Source organism: Etheostoma spectabile, chromosome 4, assembly GCF_008692095.1.
Source record: "Etheostoma spectabile isolate EspeVRDwgs_2016 chromosome 4, UIUC_Espe_1.0, whole genome shotgun sequence".
Taxonomy (NCBI): Eukaryota; Metazoa; Chordata; class Actinopteri; order Perciformes; family Percidae; genus Etheostoma; species Etheostoma spectabile.
In genome coordinates this window covers 36,919,827-36,946,271 of record NC_045736.1, presented here as the reverse complement: position 1 = coordinate 36,946,271, position 26,445 = coordinate 36,919,827, and the positions used below count along the sequence as shown (strand labels likewise).

Here is a 26,445-nt window from a genome sequence, read left to right as displayed (position 1 = left end):
GTGCAGGATATACAATGGTTTCATAAGTGCAGGACATGGATAAGTAGTGAATAAATATAGAAATTAATACTATTATAAACAGAATTTTACTGTCCTATGAATATAATATATAGATAACAAGTATTGTGAAAGAGATTTACAGCTGAATATGTACTGAATATAATAGACAGGTGGACACTATAAATAGAATTTTTACAGGTGAATATGTACTATGAATATATATAACGTGTATAACGTAGATAACGTGCAATGCTGAATTTTGTGAAATCCATCAAATAATAAACTTTTCTCATTACAAACAATAACAAGATGGAAATCATTTCAAAAACATTGTAGCTGTTTATGACGGTTTGATTGCTAACTTGTAGCCAGTAGTAAACAAACTCTGTAGGTCCATTTGTTATTGTATTGACATTACAGAATCCTCTTGTTAGCATCTTGTAGGCTACTTGTCGCAAAGTGACACATCTGCACTCTACTCACATCGTGGATTGACAGGATGTGTAGAAGGTAAGTTAACTGTCTATGGATGGAAGCTGTTTGAAGAGAGGACTTCTGGGGAGTTTGTTGTTTTAATGTACAAAACACCTAGATTTGTGTTATCTAAAATATTTTCAATTTCTGAATTGTGCCAACGAAATGTCAAGCTACACTTTGCGCAGCTTTCATAGACGTTATTTTTGGATGGATAGTCTGAAGTTAAGGCTAGTAGTGCTAACATACAGCTAACATTACAAATGGATCTACACTCTGGTCCATACACTGTGCCTTGTAGACCATCGGGTCTGCAGTGGCCGTTATGACTGGGATGACTCCTGCTAGGCAAATAGGAGAAGAAATCCTATATTAAAGCACATTTTGCTAAAGAAAAATGCTGTTCAAAGAGTGGATACTGTATGTACCAGACATTAGTGAGTTACACATGAAAGCTTGGCAGGATAACAGCAAGTTCTCCATCTTTTCATAATGTAGTCAGACACGCATAATAAAAATCTGAGCCTACCAGCGGCAAAAACAAACTAATCTAAAATGATATCTTGTAATATCCAAATTAGCTGGATAATAATTAATAGGATCATTTTGGCCTGGTCTGAATTACTTTAAATACACATTTGGCTCAGTTGATGTGTGTGTGTGTGTGTGTGTGTGTGTGTGTGTGTGTGTGTGTGTGTGTGTGTGTGTGTGTGTGTGTGTGTGTGTGTGTGTGTGTGTGTGTGTGTGTGTGTGTGTGTGTGTGTGTGTGTGTGTGTGTGTGTGTGTGTGTTCAGGTGAAGCAGCGTCAGGAGGAGGAGAAGAAGCAGCTTGTGACTCTCAGAGATCAGCTGAGGCCAGTCGTTCACACAGAGCAGGTCAGAAACACAGATGTGACATTAACTAACATTATAATACCGTTCAGCACGTTCTTTATATGTATGTGTGTGTGTATCTGCATCTGTGTGTGTGTGTGTGTGTAGGACTCTTTGCCTAAACAGGTGTACAGTATGCATCAGCTGCTGGGAGACAAACAGTATGGGACAGAAAGAACAGGATTCCTCTACAAGAAGAGTGACGGGTAAAAAACACTAAATAAAAAACACACACTATTGTGCACACACACAAATACTCAACACTAACTATCAGTATTAGTATTATTCATAGTATTAGTAGTGGGAGTAAGCCTGTGTGTCTGTTTTTCAGGTTGAGGAAAATGTGGCAGAAAAGGAAATGTTCAGTTCACAACTGTTACCTGACCATCGCACACGCTACTGTGAGTTCAGCTGTGTGTACACAAGTGTGTGTGCATAGGTATTTTTAAAAAGTGTGTGTGTGAAATATGATAAGCTGTAACCTTTTGGCATTTCACGTCAAAGTTATGATTCTTACAGTTATAATATTCTTTCTCTCAGCCTAATAAACCTCCTACCAGACTCAACCTGCTCACCTGTCAGGTTAAACCCAGCGTAGAGGACAAGAAATGCTTTGACCTCATCTCTCGTAAGACATACACACACACACATACACACACACACACACACACACATACACACACACACACACACACTGAGATAACGGCCTAAGACTGCCCTGATTGATTGATATAAGTGTGTAATTGATATAAGTGTGTAATATGTAACAGACACTTTGTCCTCCAGATAATCGGACCTACCACTTCCTGGCAGAGGATGATGCTGAGTGTGTGGCGTAAGTCAAAAATAAACTTTATTCTGGTGGATCTGTTGATAAAGTCTGATACTGCGCTCGTCCTGTAATTATGTTGATATCCCAAAAATGAAAAGTGTTTATGTGAATCTCTGTGTTCAGCTGGATCTCGGTGCTCAGTAACAGTAAGCAGGAAGCTCTGAATGTGGCTCTGGACGGGGGGGGGACAGGGGGAGGCTGTGGGGAGAGCAGCGTGGAGGATCTGACCCGGGCCATCACTGATGACGTCAGGCGGATGCCAGGAAACAACTGCTGCTGTGACTGCGGAGCTCCAGGTAATCAATCAATCAATCACTTAATCAATGCATTTTTATTTTATCAAGAGATCGTTGTGCTTTAATGACAAGGTTCACGGTTCGATCCCCAGAACTTGAGCCGGACACTGAACTCCAAGCTCCTCCCAATGGACAGGCCAGCACCTTGCATAGCAGCTGTGCCTCCATTGGTGTATGAATGAGTGAGTGAATGGGTGAATGAATTAGAGGAAAATTGTAAAGCGCCTTGTCCAGTACGGTAGAAAGGCGCTGTATAAATGTAGAGCATTTACCATTTATTTAACCAGAAGTCCGATTCAGAAAGCAGGTTTAGTGAAAACTCTGAGTTTGTTAACCCTGAGATGAGGGAAACTCTGGCTTTTCTGTTTCAGAAAGGAAGGTTAATCCAACCAAAGAGAGGTAACTTAACCTCAGAATCAGTTACTATGGTAACTGAGCCTGTGAACCAAACCAGAGGCCTGAACTACAAAGCAAGATTTGGCGTTATGATGGTGGATCACTTGTTACCGGGTTAAATTGCCACGGTGACTTATGCTGAACACCTAACCTGGTCGAGATCAGGTTAGGTTGGAGATTAGAGATCAAGCTAAATTGGAGATTAGAGATCAAGCCATGGACCAATCAAATACTTGATTCATAACAACGTCACCGTTCATAGAAGATGGGCTGGAGCTCAGTGCGCAGAGAGAGAGAGAGAGGTGCACTCATAAAAGTTGAAACATTACCAATAACCCCGTTAACATTCCCTGATGGTATCTCATGAAAGATATAGATTTTAAGTAGAGGGAATTACGTATAGGGTATTTGTGTTTTACAATGATATGGGGTTTGCACGATGGTATGTGGGTTTGGTGATGGTGATTTCGCCCTAAAATGAATAAATATAAAAACATATTCAAATGTTGGCTTTGTGAGTTTAGCCCACGTGATTAAATATAGGTTGGCTTCTTGAGCCGTGTGTTGCCAATGCGCTCATTTAAATCATGTTTTAATATTTTTATTTGCTCTCCCGATTGCTTCCCACTGCCAGGGTAGCAACTGAAATAATAGGCTGAAGCAACGAGTATATGGAAAGCACAAGTGTAATTATGGTCAGAGCTTGTGCCTGACTGATGGAGATGTTTATTGATATATTCATTGAGGATATTGATGTATTGGGATGTATGTAATAACAGCGTCGGCTTTTTTTGCCAGCTTTCCTTCCTGTTTTAGGAAGCAGTGACTGTTTTGCATTTTGTCTGTAAAACTGTGGCTGTGTTCTTCATATTTATGTAGAATTATAGCTTGCTCTTCTTATTTAAAATACGTAGATGTTTACGATTGGTCGTGCTGTGCAAACACCGCTGGATCGGGAAACCCTGGGTTGATTGAACTAGTCATTACCCACCGTCGTGACACAGCTTATGCAGGACCATGGTCGCTAGGGTTAGTGAAGCCGGGTAACTGAAAGAAATCCTGGGCATCTTGATTTGTGGTACAGGCCTCTCGTCTGGAGCAGGTTTTCTTCTCTCAGTCTCCTCCCTTGGATACAGCGCTCTTTCATTTCCTCATTCATTCATTCATCCATCCTCATATCACTAACGTTCTCCTTCGTGGACATGCTCTACATCCCAGAACTTTGTTTGTGTTGACAGTTTTCTTTACAACATTGTTGATGCGGATCATATTAATAAAGCCACTGTAGCAAAGCGCCGTCAGAAGAATGTGAATCTGAAACGTTTTTTAAATGTTTGTGTAGAGTTCCCGAACACAAACCAGTAAGATACATTAAAAAGAAATTCATGATTGTAAATCTTAATTCTGTTAATTCAATTCAATTCAATTCAATTTTATTTATAGTATCAATTCATAACAAGAGTTATCTCAAGACACTATACAGATAGACCACACTCCAGAATTTACAAGGACCCAACAGTTCTAGTAGTCTCCTCCTGAGCAAGCAACAGTGCGACAGTGGCGAGGAAAAACTTCCTTTTAGGCAGAAACCTCGGTCAGACCCAGGCTCTTGGTAGGCGGTGTCTGACGGGCCGTTAATGATGGTGCTGCAACCTCAGAATGGGATTTAAGTAATATTCTAGGTTACCTGTGATCAAATATAAAATCAATACACTATATTAGAGCTAACACATTGACTCAAGTAGAAATGTTCTCCCACATCAAGTCTCGTTGTTTTACAGCAGCCGCTGTGTTGCTTTTTAAAAACTAAATACATGTTCCAACTCGCTGAATGTGCGCATGAGTATTCCTTCTGACCAGTTTGTTTGTGGTTGTTACCATTAGTCACCCGTCACAAAATTAGAAACTTCCCTTGTTTCAACTTCTGTTTTTCTTTCTCGTCTATGTCAGTAAACCCAGCAATCCCAAATATATTCAGGTTTTGGACTGCAATTTTAAGAAGTCAACTCTGGCTCTGGGAAACTGTGACGGACATTTTTCACTATGATTAATCAAGGAAATACAGACAGACAGATAATTCCCTAATGAGTCAGTGGCAGCCCTTATTTGATTTTTTTTCTATTGCTACTTTCGATGCTAATATCATTGAAACTCATTAAATGGATATGTCAAGACAATACACTTTAATGCTCTCTCTCTTTCTCTCTCTCTCTCTCTCTCTCTCTCTCTCTCTCTCTCTCTCTCTCTCTCTCTCTCTCTCTCTCTCTCTCTCTCTCTCTCTGTGTAGATCCTGGATGGATCTCGACCAATCTGGGCATCCTTACCTGTATTGAGTGTTCAGGGATCCACAGGGAGATGGGGGTCCACGTTTCCAGGATTCAGTCTCTGAGTTTGGACAGTCTGGGGACCTCAGACCTGCTGGTAGGTCTTGCTTGTTAGCTAACAAGTAGTCTGGCTTTCAGGATTTACATTGCTGGGATAAAGCCTGAGATGTGAGATGTCAGACATTGTCTTTTCCCCTTCCATTAACTCCGCTATCTATCCACTACGGCCACTCAAGACTTCTGTGTTGTGATTGGTTCAAAGAAATGCTAACAAGCCTGAGTGTTTTTTCCTTATCCAAGAATGATAAGCGGTATGAGATAGTTATGGCTAGACAAGACTAACTAACAAGAGAATCCTTCCTCTCAGTTAAGAAAGAGTTCAATCCTCACCGTCATCTTAAGCTTCTACCTGCTGTTTGCGACACACACAACAGATTGTTTTTAGTTTTATGTGTGGCATTTTTAGGCCTTTATGGACAGGACAACTTAGACATAAAAGGGGAGAGAAAGGGGGAATGACATGCAGCAAAGGGCGTTGAGGACTGAGCCTCTGTACATGGGCGCACGCTCTACCAGGTTGCCCACACAACAGATTTTAAAGGTCTTTGATTGGATGGATGTTTCTTACTGAAGCACCTTGGGAATTATAATGAACAGGGAACTGTGTCTTGCCACAATTACATTACATTTTTCTGTGTCCAGGAGGTGTGTCCTTTTAATTTCAGTTGGGAAGAAATTCTTTGCAACATTGATCAATATATCACAGGACTGTTAACTGATTGGTTGCTGTTATTCTCTGGCCCCGACTTGAAAAGTTAAACAATCCCTCAGTTTTAGTTAAGCTGTACCTCACTACAGAATGTCCCTGCTTTAGGGTGGAAAGGAAAACCAGCATCACAAACATCACCCAGCACCAGATCAGCCAATAGCAAAATTCAATTGCAATAGCTGGATTTCAACCAGTAGAGGCAATCTCTGTGCAAATGAATAACTCAATACGTAAAAGTCAAATACTTTGCACTAAAATGTCCAGTTTTGGACCTGAATCCACCAACAACACTACTAAATCCCCATAAACATTGGTTTCCAGCTGGAAAAAACTAGTTAAGGGGTTTAGTTACACTTCAAATATACTTTTTCAAAAGGCCCCAACTTTATTGTACGTATGCTGTATGTTCAAGTAGAAGAGGGCTGTGTATTGAAAGTGTTCAAATTCTTAAAATTGAATTATAGTTACTACTCAACTGTACAACTCCTGTCAAAAATGCTGCACTCAACTTGACCACACTATAGACTCTATGGGTTGTAGCTGCTCCGTTAGTCGGCCAATTACACGTTGCGTTAAATCAAAGAACACTCGTGGGAATTGGCTGCAAGCAAAACCAAGCAAATGGTCTTTTTTTTTCTGGAGTACTCGTCACTATAAGATGTGGGTAGTGATAAAATGTTGTCTTCTTTCCTCTCTAGTTGGCAAGGAATGTTGGTAACTCTGGTTTTAATGAAATTCTGGAGGCGAACCTGCTGAGTCCGTCACTGAAGCCCTCCCAACACAGCCACATGTAAAGCACGCACACATGCACACACACACACACATGCATGGACAAACACACTGTGCTTTTTCTAGTAACATTTTTCCTTTGTAAAAGTTTGTACTGTATATTATTGTGTGTGTTCAGGGGAGAACGTAAAGACTTCATTCTGTCAAAGTATCAGGACGTTCATTTTGTGAGGCGAAGCCACAGCTCGACTGCAGCGCTGCGACTCGCCCTGCAGGAGGCGACCAAGAGCTGCGACATCTACAGTCTGATCCAACTGTATGCTCAGAGGATGGAGCTGAGCCAGCCACTGCACACACACATACAGGTACACACACACAAATACAAGTATACCCATAAAGGTATATGTGTACACGTATGGATGCACACAGGTTCACATATACAGGCGTACCAATAGGTATTCTTTATTACATATAGGGACACACAAATGTACACACACATCAGTGAACTCCCATAAACAAACACACTCAGCAGTTTGTTTCCACGCCAACAGGAGAGAGGGGAGACTGCACTCCATCTCGCCGTCCTGTTGTCTGACAGGACGTCGCTGCACATCGTGGACTTCTTAGCTCAGAACTGGTCAGTGTGCTCTGACGCCGTTTATGAGTGATATCATCTCAGTGGGTGTAAATGTGTACACCTTTGTGTTCACCTGTGTGTGTGTGTGTGTGTGTGTGTGTGTGTGTGTGTGTGTGTGTGTGTGTGTGTGTGTGTGTGTGTGTGTGTGCGTTTGTCTTCAGCTCCAACGTGGATGCGCAGACTTCAGCAGGGAACACGGCGCTGCACTACAGCTGTCTGCACAACAAGAGCGACTGTGTGAGACTGCTGCTGAGAGCCAGGGCCAACACACACATCAGTAATACATACACACACACACACACACACACACACACACACGCACAAACAGACACACACATTTACATGCATGTTTACATACAGGTAAGCATTACCATAGACAATTTGGAAATTGGGGAATTTTTCAAAAATATCTTTACTCTCATCTTGTTTGTCCTCACATACTGTTCCTGTTGATGGTTATGATGACAGAGACCATCTGAATCATATTTCAACTGTTTGTGTGTGAACAGAGAACGATGTTGGGGACACCGCTCTGGACGTGAGCCGCAGGTTGAAGCACGGCCACTGTGAGACGCTGGTGAGGCCGTCACTCCAAAGCTGCACATACGTGACTATTGATGTCCGTGTTACATTTATCAGAACGGCGTTGTGTTTGTGCAGCTGCAGCAGGCCCAGTCCAACCAGTTTGACCATCACGTCCACGTGGAGTACGAGTGGAGGCTGCGACATGACGACCTCTACGATAGTGACGATGACTACGACGAAAAGGTAATCATGGCAACGGAATTTTTTGATTGATTCATCTGCTTTAGTCCACATTTTTTCAAAAATAACATCATCATCATCAGGTTGATAGTATTCTTTGTTTTCTGCTTGTAAAGAGTGTATTTTAATTATTACCTGCCTTTCTTGATACTTTACTATTACTACTTTAATAATGATTTACTTTAGTGGCTGAATGCACCAAGCTTGTTCTAATGCAGAAAACGTGAACACATACATGTCATTTTCAACATGACAGTGTTTTTTTGGGATAGTGGCAGTCCAGTTTTTTGTATTTATAGGTGCAACCAGCACCTCTCCAGCTCGGTCGGTCGGTGCAAAAAAATTGTCCCCAACCTGTAGCGGCGACAGTTTTTGTCCTAGGAAGTTGAAATTTGGGATGCATGAGTGCATAGATGCAGGCTTGTGTGTGGTCACAGCTAATGAGTATTTGTGCATCTTTCTTGAGGGCATATATTACTTTATTACTTTGGCTTCTTGGGATAATACCTGTGTCTATGTGCTATATGTGTTATATAGTTACAAAACTGTAGTTCTCTCCATTTAGTGCAAGTAAAGGTACTGAGCATGTGTGTGTGTCATTCAGGCCTCTGTGTAATGTGTGTACTAACAACAGAGTGTAAATTGTAGTCTCTCTTTGCGGGATTAATAAAGTATACATTATTATTATTAAACCATTTATCGCAAAAATAATCATTCTGATGATTTTAGTTTTCTCTCTCTTTGGTTTCAGAATGGTCCAGTGAAGAAGGAGCGCTCCATTTCGTCCTCCTCCTTCTCCTTCCCCCCCCGGCCCTTCAGCTTAAGTCAGTCCGCCTCCTCCATCCCCACCCCCCCACCCTCATCTGGAGGAGCAGGGGGTCTGCTCAGTGTGGGGAGGAGGCTGGCCATGGCTATGGAGCTCCACAGTCGGCCCTCTTGCTGCACCTCTAGTCCCCCTCCTCCTCCGCCGTCCTCCCCCGCACCGCCACTGCCCCCCAGGGTCAAAGGTCAGCTTTTTTTATATCTGTAATGTTTCCAGGTGTTTTATTTTTCCTCTCATCTGCTGCGTGACCAGTGCCGTAGCCAGGGTTTAGAAATAAGTAAGGTCCAGGTTCTTTTAATGGAGATTATTTACAGCGGTTGGGACGAGCAGAATTCACTCCAAAATGGCAGCAAACACAACCCTAGCTATACTAAACACACACTCATTATCTATTATTAAATGCATTTGTATTTACATGTATACAAAAATACTTTTGTTAAAGCTGCACAATTTCTCACAATCAGTGGTACAAAGTAAACCAGGACATTTACTTTAAGTACTAAGTTTTTGTTCTATCACCACCACACCAAATTCCGTTCTCAATTTAACACTTTCAAATTTTAAATCCACATGAATGAACCACTCTGCACATCAGAATGAATTGGATCTACAAACACAGCCCATTTTTAAAAAGAAAATGCGTCACTTTTTAAGCCGGTAAGCCTGTTACTCCATTTATTTCCTTACCAGCAGTGTAGTATTTCAAAGACTATTTTAACGGAGTTCTTCGCAGTTCTTACTCCACAAATGCCACATGACATCACTTCAGCTAACTTTACAGAGAACAAGACAACCTTTTGACACTAATAATGTTTTTAGTCACTTATTAACTTAAATTGCAACATAAAGACCAGGTTTAGAAAACAAAAAGTCAATCCTCCATCTCTGCATTCTGTCATCCTTCAGTTCCAAACGTTCCCCCCCCTCCTCCACCTGCTGGGGGGGACGGAGTTGAGGAGGAAGAGGGGGAGGTCTTCTTCCCCCTGACAGGAAACCGCAAGTCAACGCCTCCCCCTCCCATTGGCGTCCGACACAAGAGGAGCTGCTCCGAGTCCAGCAACCACGGTAACAGCTGAGAGACACGCTGCAACTAATGTGTCAAAGTGATACAGTACTGTGTTATTAACTGTGTGTGTGTGTGTGTGTGTGTGTGTGTGTGTGTGTGTGTGTGTGTGTGTGTAGATTATGGGTTGCCAACCAGTCCCAGGATCTACAGTGGACCAGACTCCTCCTTTAAGAAGTGTGTGTGAGTATCTGAGAATCACACTGAATTAAAACATGCATTTGAATTTGATTACAATAAACACATCCGAGGGAGCCCGGCTTCTGAATGGATCTGTAGTAGAATGATGTCACATTGGGGACGGGTTGTCTGGATTGTTTTTGTTAAATAGGGCCGTGCACAGTACATTGATTTGTTTCCTTTTGAACCAATGAAAAAAGAAACGGAAATACCAGGGGATTTTTTTTACACCAAAAACAAGGAAAACCAAAAGTTAAATAACTGGGCCAATATTGGTTGAACAATGTCTGTCTGTCTGTCTGTCTGTCTGTCTGTCTGCCTGCCTGCCTGCCTGCCTGCCTGCCTGTCGCTGTCTGTCTGCCTGCCTGCTTGCCTGCCTGCCTGTCTGCCTGTCTGCCTGCCTGTCTGCCTGCCTGTCTTGTGCCTGCCTGTCTGCCTGTCTCTGCCTGCCTCCTGTCTGTCTGCCTGTGTCTGTCTGTCTGTCTGTCTGTCTGTCTGTCTGTCTGTCCTGTCTGTCTGTCTGTCTGTCTGTCTGTCTGTCTGCCTGTCCGGCCGTCCATCAATTGTAATGGATCAGGATTTTATTGGATATACTTCCTGGTCCTCTGTCTATTTCTACATTCTTCAATTCAAAAAGAAATACTGACAAAATGAAAGAAATTGCCTCATTATTTTACTTTACAACCTAATTTAACTTTACAACTAAAACAGAAGAACAGCTGTTTTCACCGGTTTAAACTGAAAAAACAACAACAGAAAAAACACATTTTTTTTGTATTCTTTTATTTGTTTATAAGAAAAAAAAACGGACCAAATACCATCTAGTGTAAAGCCAAATCAAATGAGCACATTTGGAACTTCAAGTGTTGATTACTTCCTCTGATTTGGCTGTGCAGGTTTGGTCATGAAATAGTCGCTGGACTTCGAATACTTGTGTAGAGGCTGACATTAAAATAGTTCTTTCAACCTGTGGAACACCATTTCATTATTCAATCTCTGCTACATACTCTAAGTTGAAATGGAACTGCCCCACTGTAAACCCTTCTTCTAAAGCTGACAAGATCTTAGGTCAAAAGATACCGGATATGTCTGCATAGATTTGGTGAAATGTGTCTAAAATAATGCAGTAGATACATAAAATGGTTTCCCCCAAATATTAAAAGAACAAAAAGTCAAGAGTCAGTGTGTGTTGAAGCCAGAAGAAGCTGAAAAATCTCTTCTTTAGCTTAACTTGAGAGACTTCTACTGACCTCTGGTGGACTGAAGATGAAATACAGTTCCGAGTCAGACAGATATAATAATTCATAATCTGTCTGTGTGTTTCCAGTCCAGCGTCTCCTCTCAGCTCGCTGACTGAACGACCACATCGAGGTACTTTCTGTCCAGACATCTGTTTTATCTGTCTGGAGTCGGATGAATACATCATGTGTAACTAAGGAACTTTATTTTTTAAAGGATTAGTTTACATTTCTATCTGTGGTAACATTGTATTTATTGTCCTTTCTTTTTAATACTTTATTGTAAAGCTGCAACAACTGAGGAGTAGTCCAAAATTTGTGGAAAATGATTGCCAACTATTTTGATAATCAGTTGTTTAATGAGCATATTTTATGGCATATTATAGACCAAACAAATAATCAAATTGATTGAGTTTCTTGCAGATTATTCAATAATAGAAATAACTGTTGGTTGCCCTTTTTTATTTCAAAGGTGCAAGTTACGTTTCCAGTTGCTTATTCTTATTCCCTCATCTTTTTTCATTTTTTTTTTAAAAGCAAATGTACAGAACATTGTCTCAAAAATATTGTAGAAAAAAGAAATTCTCACACTTTTTACTTAAACTTCTGAAAAAAAAAAAATCAAAATATGCTGAGGTATATTGGTAAATTGAAAGAAATAATTGTATTTCTCTTTCTCTATGAAATAATTTAAATAACTATAATACATAATAGCTCCAGTTACATTCTGTCTCTTCTTCTCTGAGGTTTCCGGAGAGCGGACAGTGACGGTAGCTCCTCCCACTTCCTGCACCCTGTCAAAAAAGCCCCTCCCAACGGGTCTCCCACCAATCACCGTTCTCAGAGCTTTGAAAATGACAGCAGACGCCCCGCCCCCCAGCCGCTTCCTCGCAGATCATTGGTGAGATCTTCAACACTTTTAACTCCCTCGCCATCACCTAGAGTCAGCATTAGGCTCGCTCAAGATGAGCCAGGTCTGCGCAGACACGGAACACACACACACACACACACACACACACAACAATGACCTCACGAGATCAAGGCGGCCGCAGGTTTGAGACACAGGCAGCGCAGTTGCTTTTCGCCGACTGCGAGACCGATGGGAAACGCCGGCTTCTTGGCTGATCTAACAGCTGATTGGTTCAGAATCGACTCAACACAATGACATTGTACATAAACCTTTTATTGTTTTTGAATCAGAGGGATCTGAATTGCCATTTGTCTGATTTAAAGGCTTATTCTGTACAAATCACAAGTGTGGAAGTCAGAGATGACTCACAGATTGCATGTAGAGCCTTTTAAAAGCTACTCTGTCATAATTAAAACCACCGGAGACTGTGTACCAGCTGATAACGTGCCTGAAAACAGTTTAGTAGACCGGAATCTGACCTAACAGGATATGAGTGTTTCTGTGACTTCCTGTTCAGCATGAAGGCTGCTGGAAACTGTCCAATTTGAGACGCAGTTCATCTCGAACAAGCCAATTGAAACCACAAAACACTCCAGCCGCGCCTTAGCAACCGCCTAGCAACCCCTTCTAACCACATACTTATGTCTTAGCAACCATGTAGAAACACGTTAGAATCTATGTAAATCTTTGCAGCCACCTAATTAAATTCATTGTAACTGTGAGCATTTATTTTCGAAACATAACCCCTTTCTAATAATTATTAATATGCATTATTAGTAATATTAGTTGGACATTTTTCAATGTGATTTGCCTCTGTCTATCAGCCTCGCGGTGCGACGAGCCGCCGGGTCGAGGCGCTGTACGACTGCCAGGCGGACCACCACGATGAGCTGAGCTTCTCTGAGGGACAGGTGCTGGTGGTCCTGGGACAGGAGGACAGTGATTGGTGGGTACGTATCATCATCCTGTGCTCTGATTGGTGCTTCACCACTGGGCTCTACTATACAGTCTTCTATTAACATGTAACCCTTTTCCCCAGCAATGGAAGAGGTGAGAACCTGTTAATATGGCCACAAACTGTAGTCTGAGGGCATGTTTACACCGATAGCCTTTCATTAGGTTGAATCAAACTAGAGTTGGTTTGTCCCGCTGGTGCGGTATGTCTGGGCAGGTGAGAACGTGTCAATCAAACTCTGGTGAGCACCAAAAGTGGACCAAACTACCAAGACCTGCTTGAAGAGGTGGTCTGGGTACACTTTCAATCCTTCACAAGTAAAGAGGTCTAGGCTGTGTTAACATCTCTTGCAAATTCACCCTTCTCAATAGAGAAGTTAATCCAGAAGGAATGGGCCCAGTAGTTCCCAAAAAGTTGCATGTAAATCCAGGGGATCCAATCAAAACCCGGGGATTTTTTCCTTTTGCATATTCTGAACTGCCAACCTTAGTTCTTCTAAAGTGATCAATTTATCTAAGTTAGCTGATTCCTCTGCTGATAATTGAGGCAAGTCAAGCTAATTCAACCAGCTGTTGCAGTGGGATTTATCCAAAGAAACCTCTGATTTATACAAATTGGAATAAAATGTCTGAAAGGATTTATTTATTATATATACAGGGTCAGTTCTAATATTACCATTTGAAGATTTAATAGCGGGAATATCTGCAAAATAATCACTGGACAGTAAGCTCATGGTAAGTACACGACTAGGTCTAACACACTAAAAGTAATAGCCCTGTCTTGTTCTATGAATTAGACATTCAGATTTCTCTTTCAGAATGTTGTTTATTTCCTTCTTGACTAGTTATATTTTAAATTAGTTTGCAACAATGAGTCTAATCTGGTGGAGTTAGCGTTGAGGTTTTGCGCATTAGAGCAGAATAGTATGGTGTTGCTTCTAATAAAACCTTTTATTACGTCCCACAATATCCTGGGGTCTTCTACAGAGCCAACGTTGTCTGCAAAAATCTGAAATTCAGCTATAAACTGAGAGATGTAGGATTATTTTTTCAGTAATGAAGTATTAAAGCACCATGTAACAGCCCATTGAGACAGGCGGTCTGGGGTGGTGACACAGAGGACCCCTTCATGGTCAGACAATGCAATTGGAACTAACAACGCTTTATCAATTGAATGAAATAATAAGAAAATCTGGAAAAAGATTTAGGTCTACCTGAGAAAAAGGAGTAGTCCTTACTGCACGCCCAATATCTATAAAACCCAAGCTGCTGGCTATGATTTCAGAACATTGTGGCTTACGCTTGAACTTCTGTGATCTTGGCATTCAACTGATCAATATTTGGGTCCCACACAGTATTAAAAAAAAGAACATTATCTCCAGCATTTGATTGGTGAGCGTACCATAGAAACTGCCATCAAAAATATTAGGCGCATAAGTGACAAGTGTAATTTTCCTATAACTATACTCTATTGTAGAAATCACAATTCTGTATTATCTGACCAAGAGGACAAAACTTTAAGCGGAAGATTCCATTTGACATTAATGGCCACTCCTTTTGTTTTAGAGCTTGCTGAGCAGGATGTAACTGCATGATAGAATCCGTTGAATAAGCGGCAGGTAGCAGTCTGTGGCAAATGCATCTCCTGTAATAATGCAATGTCAACATTTCTCTTTTTAAGTAAGGCTAGGGTGCTGGCTCGCTTGTGAGGTGCATTCAGACCGCCACAGTTCCAAACTAAAAATGTAAGATCACCCATTGTCAAAAAAGCTGCGTTCTAAATGAAAGTAGATGTGAAAAAGCAACATGCTGCTGCCTTTCACTTTGTTAAATCCTAACAATAGTGCATCCTGATTTGTAATGGCGCAACTTGGTACGATTCCAGGTGTGAAACCAAACCAAACCGACCGAGGGAAAATCGCTCCACGTTTACTAACTCACCGACTGATTTGGACCAAACCAAACGTGTTCACACCTTCCTTGTTAGGGCTGTTTAAAACGAACCCTGGATAGTCCGGTTTGTTTGGGCTGGTGTGAAAGGTCACCCGAACTCTGGTGCGGATCAGACAAACTCTAGTCCGCTTGAAAACAGTGGTCTCCGTTTGCTTCCGAGTGAATTAGAATTTGGTTCACTTTAGGTGAGAACACAATCCGACCCAAATACAGAAGTGAAAGAAAAAACGAGCATTTACTAGCCTGCAGTTTAAATCTTGGACACAATTTACGGACCTATACAACACTATATAAGGATAACTTTCCAATCCATAAGCTGGTCTTCTGTCTGACAACACATCACTCTCCTTCACTCGCTGTCCATCAGCTGCTCATTATTCGAACCAGAAAACCTAAGACATTATAAATTTAGTGTTGCTCCATTATTTATTTTTTAAAAGATCATTTTTAGGCCTTTATTTGACAGCTAGATGAAGACATGAAAGGGGAGCGAGAGGGGGACTGAGCAAAGCAAAGGGCGACAGGTCGGAGTTGAACCCTGAACCGCTGCGTTGAGGATTAAGCCTCTGTACATGGGCACCTGCTCTACCAACTGAGCTATCCGGGCACACCCCGTTATTTCTGAGATCAGTGTCCAATAAACAAACATGATGTGTTCGTGTTTGGTTCATTTGACAAAGTGTAGTGTCAAAGCTAACCAAACTAAAGAAAAAATGCAACAATGTTGGAAATTCACCCTTGAATTGGATCGAGACCACCGAAGTATAAGTGTGAAAGCGCCTATAGATTACTTAGAAGACATTAAATTGTCTACTAATTCACAAAAGTGCGGCACAAATGTATTAAGCGTCTTTTTGATGACTAAAATAAATGATTGTTAAATGACCAAAATGTGACTAAAACTAATATCTGGTGCCAAAATTAACATTGTTGTGTGAACTCTATGTCAGAGTTTCTCTAAAGTGTGTGTGTGTGTGTGTGTGTGTGTGTGTGTGTGTGTGTGTGTGTGTGTGTGTGTGTGTGTGTGTGTGTGTGTGTGTGCGCAGCATGGTTACATAGAAGATGAACCGGACCAGAAGGGTTTGTTTCCGTCGTCCTTCGTCCAGCTTCTCTCAGATTGACATGAACCTGGACTGGTGCAGACCCTGGACCAGTACAGATCCAGACCTCATCAGTCAGCCTGGAGAACCAGAACCAAACCAAAAGAGTACTGAGAAGAAGAACCCCTGATTTGCGATGGACTACGTCAGACTTGGAGGTTTTTGTCCTACTCCCCCTCCCAGGACTGGACTAGCAACCTTGGAGTTCACATGATCAACAGTCCAATGTCCTCCAGCCTTTTCTTAGTGAAGAATCTAGACCAGACTAGATCTTTATGTAGCCCGGGTCATGTAATAATGTCGCCATGGAGACTGCCTCGCACAAACCGATCAGCAACCATGGAAGTCTGAAGTTGACGATACTTTTATTTATTTATTTTTAATTAAAAATATTTTATTTTATTTAAAAGCACAAATACTTCGCTTCAAAGTAAAACAATCCACTTAACTTTTATTTTGAAGCTGAACTTCCAACTTTTTTCTAATTTCATTTTCTTTTTTATTGTTATTGACCCTGTGGAGATCATCAGCACTTCTGTCCCATTTCAGGCCCCGCCCCCTTAGAGGGTCCAGGAGGGACCGGGGACCAATACTGAAGACCAAAGGATAAAATCAGAGGAGGCGGAGCCTAAAATGGGACACAGCTGATGCTTCCAGCTGCCTTCAATGTCACAAGATATCGGCGAGTTACTGACACTATTACATCATATTTTTGCTCAGTTTCTTATTTGTTATGATACATTTTGGTATTATCAGTACATACCAAATAATTCTTTTACATAACTTATTATTTTATCATATATGACAGACTTTTTTGGATTTGTGGTAAAAAACAAACTTGTTGAAACTGAATAATTTGGTATCTAGTGATAACGAAACATAAAATTCATAATAACATGATAAACGACCTTAGACTGAAAGCTGAGCTGCCTTTTTGAGTCATGGTGGCGGCATTACACTGCCACGAGGAAGACCTCTTCCAGACCTCAAATCTCTCAGCAGAATGGTTCTCATCTGGGTTTGATTGTGTCAACATTTACCTCCTCGCTTTTGATTAAAAAAAAAAAGTTTGTTTCATGTGTTTTTTTTTTATTGAAAATAATAGAGGTGGGTTTATGTTGTTTTAAAATATCCCAGTGCTTCTCTGTGTGGTAACTGTGAATGAATGGATGAACTGAAGCCGGTTCTTAAAGTGAAACTGACATTTATTTCTCTTTTTTCCAAACAGTCACAGTTTAAACTTGATGAGCTGAATTAAAGCTATAATAACATCCATACAGTACATCATACATGATTTGTTGATTTGATTTCATCCGCACTTTCCTGCATTTCAAGTTTCAAACTGCAGGAAATCTAAGAAACACAGATTAGGATTTATGTATTTTTTAAGGAAGGAAGTGAATCTTTTTACTATAACTTACTCTGCAAATTCCCAAACCTGTGATTCGGATGTTAAGGCCAGCTCAGGACTTCCTGGGGCTGCTAGTGGCTGAATGTCCCTCATTAAGTGGATGGTTTCCAAGTTTAACAGCAGGAGATTTTTCCTTCAGGAAGCCAACGCAGTGTTAAAGCTCAGCAAAAAAACTATAAACCAAGCAGATGTTACCGATTAAAGCGCAGCTTTGGATGACTCAGCAGTCGGTTTTAAGAGACCGTTCGACTTGTTCCAGACAGACCAAGGAAGAACTCTAAACTACAGCTACAGCTTCCAGATTATTAGTTAGCATTTAGGATTATTTATAGAGGCCTCGGTCTGCTTCAAGTAGAGTGCTTGTTGGATCGTCTAAAACTCATTTTTCCGACAGCTGCATCTGTCACCAAAGACAGCTGTGTTGGACAGAGCTCAGGGAGCCAATGGGATGCAGCCAGGGGATCTTTTTACTCTGCCTTCAAGTGATGCTGTTCGGAACAACTATTAACATTTTTAATTCTTTTCTTGCTTAAAGGCTGAACAACCAAGTTAGTTTGAAGCAGACTGAGCTCTTTACAGAGTGATTTCACAATGGCAGACTGCTCTAAATGTGGAGATGGATAACAGTTTTCCCAGTCCCCTACCCGATTCAACCTGACAGTGGTAGCCTCCGCTGTGTGCCTGTTCAGTCATACAACTATTTGTAATCCTGGAAACCTGTTAGCAAGATAATGAGTGATAGGAAAGCTGAAGTTTGATGATCAACTGCCAATCAGAACAACTCAAAGCAGAGCAGTCAGAGGTTACAGCACTAATATACTCAATTTTACTCATTCGCACACGCTGACTAACAATTTGAATGTGAACATTGTTCATGTACTTTGTGTGTAATGTTAATCCCAATTCTAATTTTTAGTAATTTAGTAATTCCTTTTTTGAAACCAGTAACATTAGCTACTGTTACCAGCAAAGGCAGTGGAGGATAACTAATGACTAATTTAGGAGCCAAAGTGTGAGATTTCAATCTTTTCAAATTTTGGACAAAGTAGATACCTATGTTAATTTTTAAAACAAAACTAAACATGATAATGCGAAAGTGTTTTCCTGCATTCTTAAAGGCAAATTCTATGTTTTTCCTCAAATCAAGCTGCTAGATGCAAACTTTATCTACTATGGGTGGACGTGCGTACCATTAATGTGAAGGCCAAACGTATGCTCGGATAACGGCGATATTGGGTTCTCTTCCAAACACAGGATTTGCGGAGTAGCCCTCATGCAAAACCAAAGCAAACCTGAAAGAAACTATATAACCGATCTTAGACGGACGATCAATCTCAGATTCAGACTCAAACATTCTCAGCGTGATAACACTCCTCATAACATTCAGTCGACTGTGACAGTTTTTGTACATTCACAGTACAGGTGTGACAGACAGCGGATTCCTCCAGTCTCTCTTCATTCATATGGTTGGTTCTTTTTGGTTTGGCACCGCACACACTGGTTGTGTTGCTGATTGTTTGACCTCGTTATGTTTTGTTTAATGAATCTTTAGTTGAAAGTCGTGCAGGGTCTACTCGTCCTGGTCGTTCCCATCCGCTGAGCTGTGACTCACATCCTTACGTTACGTCTGCCTATGGAGTTCAACAGTCTGCAGCTTTACTCCCTGATTCACATCTTAAGTTGGTGTTGAGTATAACTTTATAGCTCAGCTACTGGAGTACAACAAAACAAGTCCTTCAAATCACACTTCATACACATCAAATACTAATTAAAATGTTCCTGCTTTAGTCAGGAACATAACCCCCAACATAACCCCCCACTCACCGCCTCCAGCGCCATATTGTATGGTCGAGACCGGAATTGTCATTGGCTTACATTCCCAAAATGGAGATGTGAAAGAAAACGTAAGTCTGTCAGGACAGTAAGTGACAGTTTGCATTAAGATTCAGTTAGAATAATGGATGGATTATAAATGATATAAATATATATAATGTCCTGAAATGTGGTTGGACAGAGAAGCAACAGCATGGCCTCTTAGTGCCATTTCTTCTGCAGGGCAAAGTGCTTTGATTAAAAAAAGAGGGTATCCCCGTTTATAGTCAACAAAATCCATCAAAAATATATAAAAAAGTCTGTGGTTGTTTCCCGCTCAGAGCAAAACTTGTGTGGTCCTTCCTTGCAGTCCCAGAGAGCAGTTCTGTTTGTAAAGTGGAGGGTCCCGAAAACCAGTCTGTATGTTTAAGTTGAGCATTTCAACCAACAGGAGTCTGCAGGAGGAGGAAATCTGAACCCCGTCCAACTGTCCCCGGAAGACTCCGTCCACAGGTAATCCAGGTATGTTCAAATATTGCTGCCTAACAAACGGCTTCAATCCGGCATGCCTGAATGTCTGACTCAAGGGATGATTGACGTGTAAGACACATCGTGTCAAAAATCCCCCCCGAAACAAGCCGTGGCAGCCCGGTGTGCCACAAGCAACCAGACTCAGTCGAGTACCAGATGAGATGTAGCTGGTTCTTGGTCAAAACAATTAAGTGGTGAATAATGTGCTGGTCAGTAAGCAGACTGGTCTTTCAGTCAGCATGTCTGTCTGTGGGTTAGTCCACAGGTCTGTCTGTAGGTCTGTCGGCTGGCGGACACATCTGTTGGTCTGTATGTGGGTCAGTCCGTAGATCAGAAGGTCCGTAGGCCTGTCTACGGACTCCGTCCCAGGTGCAGACTGATCTTGCCCTCCTTGGCGAGCTGGTGGATGATCTTGGTTTCAAAGTCGGCGCTGTGGACTCCGGTCTTCCGGAAGGCTCCAGCATAGCGGTTCGCCTCCCAGTAGTGATGCCAGTTCCCCTGCTCGTCGGCGCCGTAACCAAAAACCGACACCTGACCACGTACAGGAAATGATGCCATGACATACTGCAACGTCATATACTGGGACACGCTACATGGCATGCTGTACTGTCCCCCTACATACATAGTCTGCATTTGTTTTAAAAGTGACGAAGACTGTGTGAAGACTTACTCTGGTACATTACTCGTTCTTTAAAGGTCCCATGGCATGAAGATTTCACTTTGAGGTTATGAGTCCCCCCACCCTGCCTATGGTCCCCAGTGGCTAGCAACGGTGATAGGTGTAAACCGAGCCCTGGGTATCCTGCTCTGCCTTTGAGAAAATGAAAGCTCAGATGGGCAGATCTGGAATATTCACCTTATGAGGTCATAAAGGGCAAGGTTACCTCCCCTTTCTCTGCTTTGCCCGTCCAGAGAATTTGGCCCCCCCATGAGAAAGAGAAACATCATGGCTTTCAGATGAGCAAAGTGGCAGTATTAGGGACCACTAAGGTCTATATAAAAGATACTTCAGATACAGTATTAGGGGACCACTAAGGTCTATATAAAAGAGACTTCAGATACAGTATTAGGGGACCACTAAGGTCTATATAAAAGAGACTTCAGATACAGTATTAGGGGACCACTAAGGTCTATATAAAAGATACTTCAGATACAGTATTAGGGACCACTAAGGTCTATATAAAAGAGACTTCAGATACAGTATTAGGGGACCACTAAGGTCTATATAAAAGAGACTTCAGATACAGTATTAGGGGACCACTAAGGTCTATATAAAAGATACTTCAGATACAGTATTAGGGGACCACTAAGGTCTATATAAAAGAGATTTCAGATACAGTATTAGGGGACCACTAAGGTCTATATAAAGAGACTTCAGATACAGTATTAGGGGACCACTAAGGTCTATATAAAAGAGACTTCAGATACAGTATTAGGGGACCACTAAGGTCTATATAAAAGAGACTTCAGATACAGTATTAGGGGACCACTAAGGTCTATATAAAAGAGACTTCAGATACAGTATTAGGGGACCACTAAGGTCTATATAAAAGCATCCAAAGAGCACCATGTCATGGGACCTTTAACTTTATCTTTATATCAGTTCTGTTCTCAGGGCGCGTTAATGCATTTAGGAGCATACACTGTTTGGAAAACTTGTGTAGTATGTTTGGTGTCAGAAATGAAGACACAGACTCCCCCCCCGCCCCTCCCCCCTAAGTACCTGGTCACAGATGTGCAGAGCGAAGATGATGGCCAGCATGCCGGTGGACGGGTAGCGACCGTGACCCTCGGTCCAACGATCGTAAGCATACTTAAAGAACACTGGGTTCACCACCAGAACCTACACACATAGCATATACAGTGTTGTACTGTTTAGCTGTATGGTAAGAGTAGTTAAAGGAAGATATGATCAATATTAAAACAATAACTAATAAAGCATAAAGACGTAGAAGGGTAAGATGTTTGATACACCCAAAGACATCAATTTTATCGCTGCAGAAGACAAAAGACTGTAACTGTGGCCTTTGTTTTACCTTGTCTTTATCAGCCTGCACTCGGTCTTTAACCCTCATGTAGGTCCTGAACACACACACACACACCACAACACACACCACACACACACACACACAACACACAAACACACCCACACCACACACACACACACACACACAACACACACACACACACACACACACACACACACACACCACACAACACACACACACACACAACACACACACACACACACACACACACACACACACACACACACACACACACACACACACACACAATTCGGTTATGATATGCATTTAGAATATCCAGTATTCACTGTAAGCTGGGAGAATTTATCTACTGTGCGTTACTATGCAGTAGTATACTATCCAGGCTAGTATATGTGTGTGTGTGTGTATATATATATATATATATATAATATGGAGAGAGAGAGAAAGAGAATAATGTGTATTTATTCATATTGGTGTCCTTTTTTTGTTTTGTGATCATTTAAATAAGTGCATTTCTAGTAATTCCCCTATATTTTTTCAAATATACAGTATTCTCCAATAAACTGCTGCATTATGAAACATTTTCTGTTATTTATTTTATAGATTTTGAATAATATCACATCAAATATAATATGCCCTGTCTGATGTAAATACTTAATGTGTACACTTCATAGTTTATATTTTATTCAGTTTCACATTTTAAATATATTCTGATGTATATTTAATAGAATTATAAAGAATATCAAAATTATATGTATAATACAAATATATTACGAGCACATTTTGCCATCTCTGATATAAGTGTTATGTAATCTGTGAATCTGTGTCTATTCATTTATATATTTGCTAGATTTTTTAAATACATTTTATAAATGTTTTGGATCTATATTTCCTACATTTTGAGTGTATTTGGATCTATATTTCCTACATTTTGAGTATATGGATCTATATTATACATTGATGTGATGGATCTATATTTCCTACATTTTGAGTGTATATGGATCTATATTGTACATTTGAGTGTATTTGGATCTATATTTCCTACATTTTGGTGTATTTGGATCTTATTCTACATTTTGAGTGTATTTGGATCTATATTTCCACATTTCGAGTGTATTTGGATCTATATTTCCTACATTGAGGTATTGGATCTATTATTTCTACATTTGAGTGTATTTGGATCTATATTTCCACATTTCGAGTGTTATGGATCTATATTGTACATTTGAGTGTATTTGGATCTATATTCCTACATTTTGAGTGTATTGGATCTATATTCCACATTTGAGTGTATTGGATCTATATTTCCTACATTTGAGTGTATTTGATCTATTCCACATTTTAGGTATTTGGATCTTATTTCCTCATTCGAGTGTATTGGATCTATATTCCTACATTTTGAGTGTATTTGGATCTAATTTCCTACATTTGAGTGTATTTGGATCATATTTCATACATTTGAGGTTTGGTCTATATTTCCTACTTTGAGTGTATTGGATCTATATTTACTACATTGAGTGATTTGGATTATATTTCCTACATTTGGAGTGTATATGGATCTATATTTGTACATTTGAGTGTATTGGCTATATTTCCTACATTTGAGTATTGGTCCATTTCCACTTTGAGTGTATTTGGATCTTATTTCCTACATTTGAGTGTATTTGGATCTATAGTTCCTACATTTCGAGGTATATGGATCTATATTTGATACATTTTGAGTGTATTTGGATCATATTTCCTACATTTTGAGTGTTTATGGATCTATATTTCTACATTTGAGGTATTGGATCTATATTCCTACATTTTGAGTATTTGGATCTATATTTCCATTTTAGTGATTTGGATTATATTCCTACATTTTGAGTGTATTTGGATCTATATTTCTACATTTGGAGTGTATTTGGATCTATATTTCCTACATTTTGAGTGTATTTGGATCTATATTTCCTACATTTCGAGTGTATATGGATCTATATTTGATACATTTTGAGTGTATTTGGATCTATATTTCCTACATTTTGAGTGTATTGGATCTATATTTCCTACATTTGAGTGTATTTGGATCTATATTTCCTACATTTTGAGTGTATTTGGATCTATATTTCCTACATTTTTAGTGTATTTGGATCTATATTTCCTACATTTCGAGTGTATTTGGATCTATATTTCCTACATTTTGAGTGTATTTGGATCTATATTTCCTACATTTGAGTGTATTTGGATCTATATTCCTACATTTGAGTGTATTTGGATCTCTATATTCCTACATTTTGAGTGATTTGGATCTAGATTTCTACATTTGAGTGTTTTTGAGGTATTTGGATCTATATTTCTACATTTGGTATGTACATTTGTACTTTGGATCATATTTCCTACATTTTTAGTGTATTTGGATCTCTATTTCCTACATTTTGAGTGTATTTGGATCTATATTTCCTACATTTGAGTGTATTTGGATCTATATTTCCTACATTTTTAGTATATTTGGATCTCTATTTCCTACATTTTTAGTGTATTTGGATCTCTATTTCCTACATTTTGAGTGTATTTGGATCTATATTTCCTACATTTGAGTGTATTTGGATCTCTATTTCCTACATTTTGACTTGGCCGGTGGACAGCGCGCTGGTCAGCCACTCCAGGTCTCTCAGTTTGAACGGCAGCAGGACGAGGCTGACGCCGTGCTCAACATCCACCGCGCTCTCCGGGTACAGGAAGTGATGCGTCGTCCGATTCCCAACGTCTTTCTCAAATCCTCGAGTCACCGCCTTGTTCATCCTGTGGAGGACAAAGGGGAGGAAGATGAGGAGAAAGAGAATGAAGAGGAGGGTAAGATGTGTGTGGACATACGTACCGGATGACGTAGTGGTGGGAGTTGATCAGGTTGCCGTTTTTTGACTCCAGCAAGTTGCCGGAGTTGCCAACCACCGCGCACCTTCGGCAACGGGAGGAGGAGGGGGTGGAGTCCACAGTGGGTGGGGAAATTACCTTGAACATATCAATCATCACTTCCTCTATAGTACGGTCCTTCTCAGACCGCTGAAGTCTCTGTGGAGTTTTGGAGCATGCGTTGCATTATTTTTGAATACATATTTATTATCACTTATGTTTGTATTAGCCTGTAAAGGTTTTAGGTCAGACCAGGGGGGGTATAAACATGGTTAAACTGTCTGTGACGTCACCCATGGGTTTCTAAAAGAACAAAAGGAAGCTCAAAAGGGGGCGGGGCTCTGGTGCCTCGTGCCATTTCTATCTTGGCAGGGCCTGTGGTGGATAATCTAAAAATGGGCACAGAGGTGGAGCGAGGATGGAGCTGAGGCGAGCCGAATGAAGCAGACCAACATTGTTTTATGTTTCAGGGTGTAAACATGTTTTTAATTAACTAATAGTAAAAGATTGGGGTCTATGGGGATTGGCTTCCTTTAGGAGCCACTTGATGAACTGCAGTTTTTTTCCGTATTGGCTTCATTTGTCTGCAGCGGAGGGTTGTGCTTGGACCACACTGATGATGTTAGCAGCAGCATTTCCAACCCCTCCACTGCCCCTTTTAATCTAATCTACTAATGGTTTCTGCAGCAGCATTTAATCTATAAAAGCAGGAAAAAGACGAGCATTTGTCCCTTCATCCAGACTGCTGACAGTTTCAACTAATACAACTTTCAGTTTTTACCTTTCTATTCTCTGAAAATGTAGATTTTTCATTTTCTTTAATGGTCCTGACTATTCCCTGAAACACACTGTATGACCATCATGCATGCAGTGTATTACACATTCTTCTTTGGGATTTGTCCCATGATTCAGCTGATTTAACAACTCTGTCTAGTCACTGCAGTGTGCAGCCTGCTATCATTTTCTGTATAGGGGTTCAGACGTTAATATTGCTCTATTAACACTTTCACTTACTGAAGAAAGCAAAAAGGACATTTGATTAACTGCTAATGTAAGGCATCAGTATAGATGTAATGGTTATCTGCAGTGTAACACTTGTTTGTAGTATAAAATGATGTTAGTACAAGAAATATGAAATAGATATGACGTACAAAATAGGCACTGTATTAAAAATGTGATTGTGATTGATGTGATTATGATATAACATTTTAATAAAAAATGAATGTGTTTATTTTATATACATGTTTAATATGTTTATATATATATATCTCTTACCAAGGAAAATACCACATAGGTTTACTTACTATGGCAATAAAACCTTTTATGATTCTGACAACATAACATGTAATAAAAAAAGTCATAAAAGGTACAGTATGGTACATCATAAAAAAAGTTATAAAAACTCCAAAGAATGTAATAAAAAAAAAGGCAGTATAGCATGCCAGTCAAATGCCATGAAAAATACATTATGCAGT

At 40.4% G+C, this 26,445-nt stretch overlaps 2 protein-coding genes across 3 annotated transcripts in view; one reads left to right on the top strand and one right to left on the bottom strand.

Moving 5' to 3' along the window:
- The window catches only part of unm_sa1614 (un-named sa1614), a 26,151-nt gene extending 8,768 nt beyond the window's left edge, over positions 1 to 17,383 (top strand). Inside the window, 20 exon segments of the mRNA XM_032514798.1 lie at positions 1,269 to 1,349; positions 1,455 to 1,552; positions 1,678 to 1,747; positions 1,887 to 1,974; positions 2,133 to 2,181; positions 2,302 to 2,474; positions 5,158 to 5,291; positions 6,662 to 6,753; positions 6,871 to 7,057; positions 7,244 to 7,329; positions 7,491 to 7,606; positions 7,839 to 7,906; positions 7,990 to 8,097; positions 8,846 to 9,101; positions 9,824 to 9,982; positions 10,100 to 10,157; positions 11,488 to 11,531; positions 12,145 to 12,299; positions 13,133 to 13,258; positions 16,262 to 17,383. Coding sequence (XP_032370689.1) covers positions 1,269 to 1,349; positions 1,455 to 1,552; positions 1,678 to 1,747; positions 1,887 to 1,974; positions 2,133 to 2,181; positions 2,302 to 2,474; positions 5,158 to 5,291; positions 6,662 to 6,753; positions 6,871 to 7,057; positions 7,244 to 7,329; positions 7,491 to 7,606; positions 7,839 to 7,906; positions 7,990 to 8,097; positions 8,846 to 9,101; positions 9,824 to 9,982; positions 10,100 to 10,157; positions 11,488 to 11,531; positions 12,145 to 12,299; positions 13,133 to 13,258; positions 16,262 to 16,336 — 2,223 coding nt within the window. The 3' untranslated portion in view covers positions 16,337 to 17,383.
- A 1,704-nt stretch (positions 17,384 to 19,087) lies between these two features.
- Positions 19,088 to 26,445, bottom strand: part of st3gal8 (ST3 beta-galactoside alpha-2,3-sialyltransferase 8) — a 26,271-nt gene continuing 18,913 nt past the window's right edge. The window contains exons 5-9 of one of the 2 annotated variants that reach the window (XM_032514800.1): positions 24,936 to 25,129; positions 24,680 to 24,859; positions 22,106 to 22,151; positions 21,793 to 21,912; positions 19,088 to 20,600 (exon numbers count right to left, since the gene is read on the bottom strand). In XM_032514800.1, the coding sequence (XP_032370691.1) occupies positions 20,421 to 20,600; positions 21,793 to 21,912; positions 22,106 to 22,151; positions 24,680 to 24,859; positions 24,936 to 25,129 (720 nt within the window). In that variant the 3' untranslated portion in view covers positions 19,088 to 20,420. The remainder of the gene's footprint in view (positions 20,601 to 21,792; positions 21,913 to 22,105; positions 22,152 to 24,679; positions 24,860 to 24,935; positions 25,130 to 26,445) is intronic. The other variant, XM_032514799.1, reaches the window with a different exon arrangement.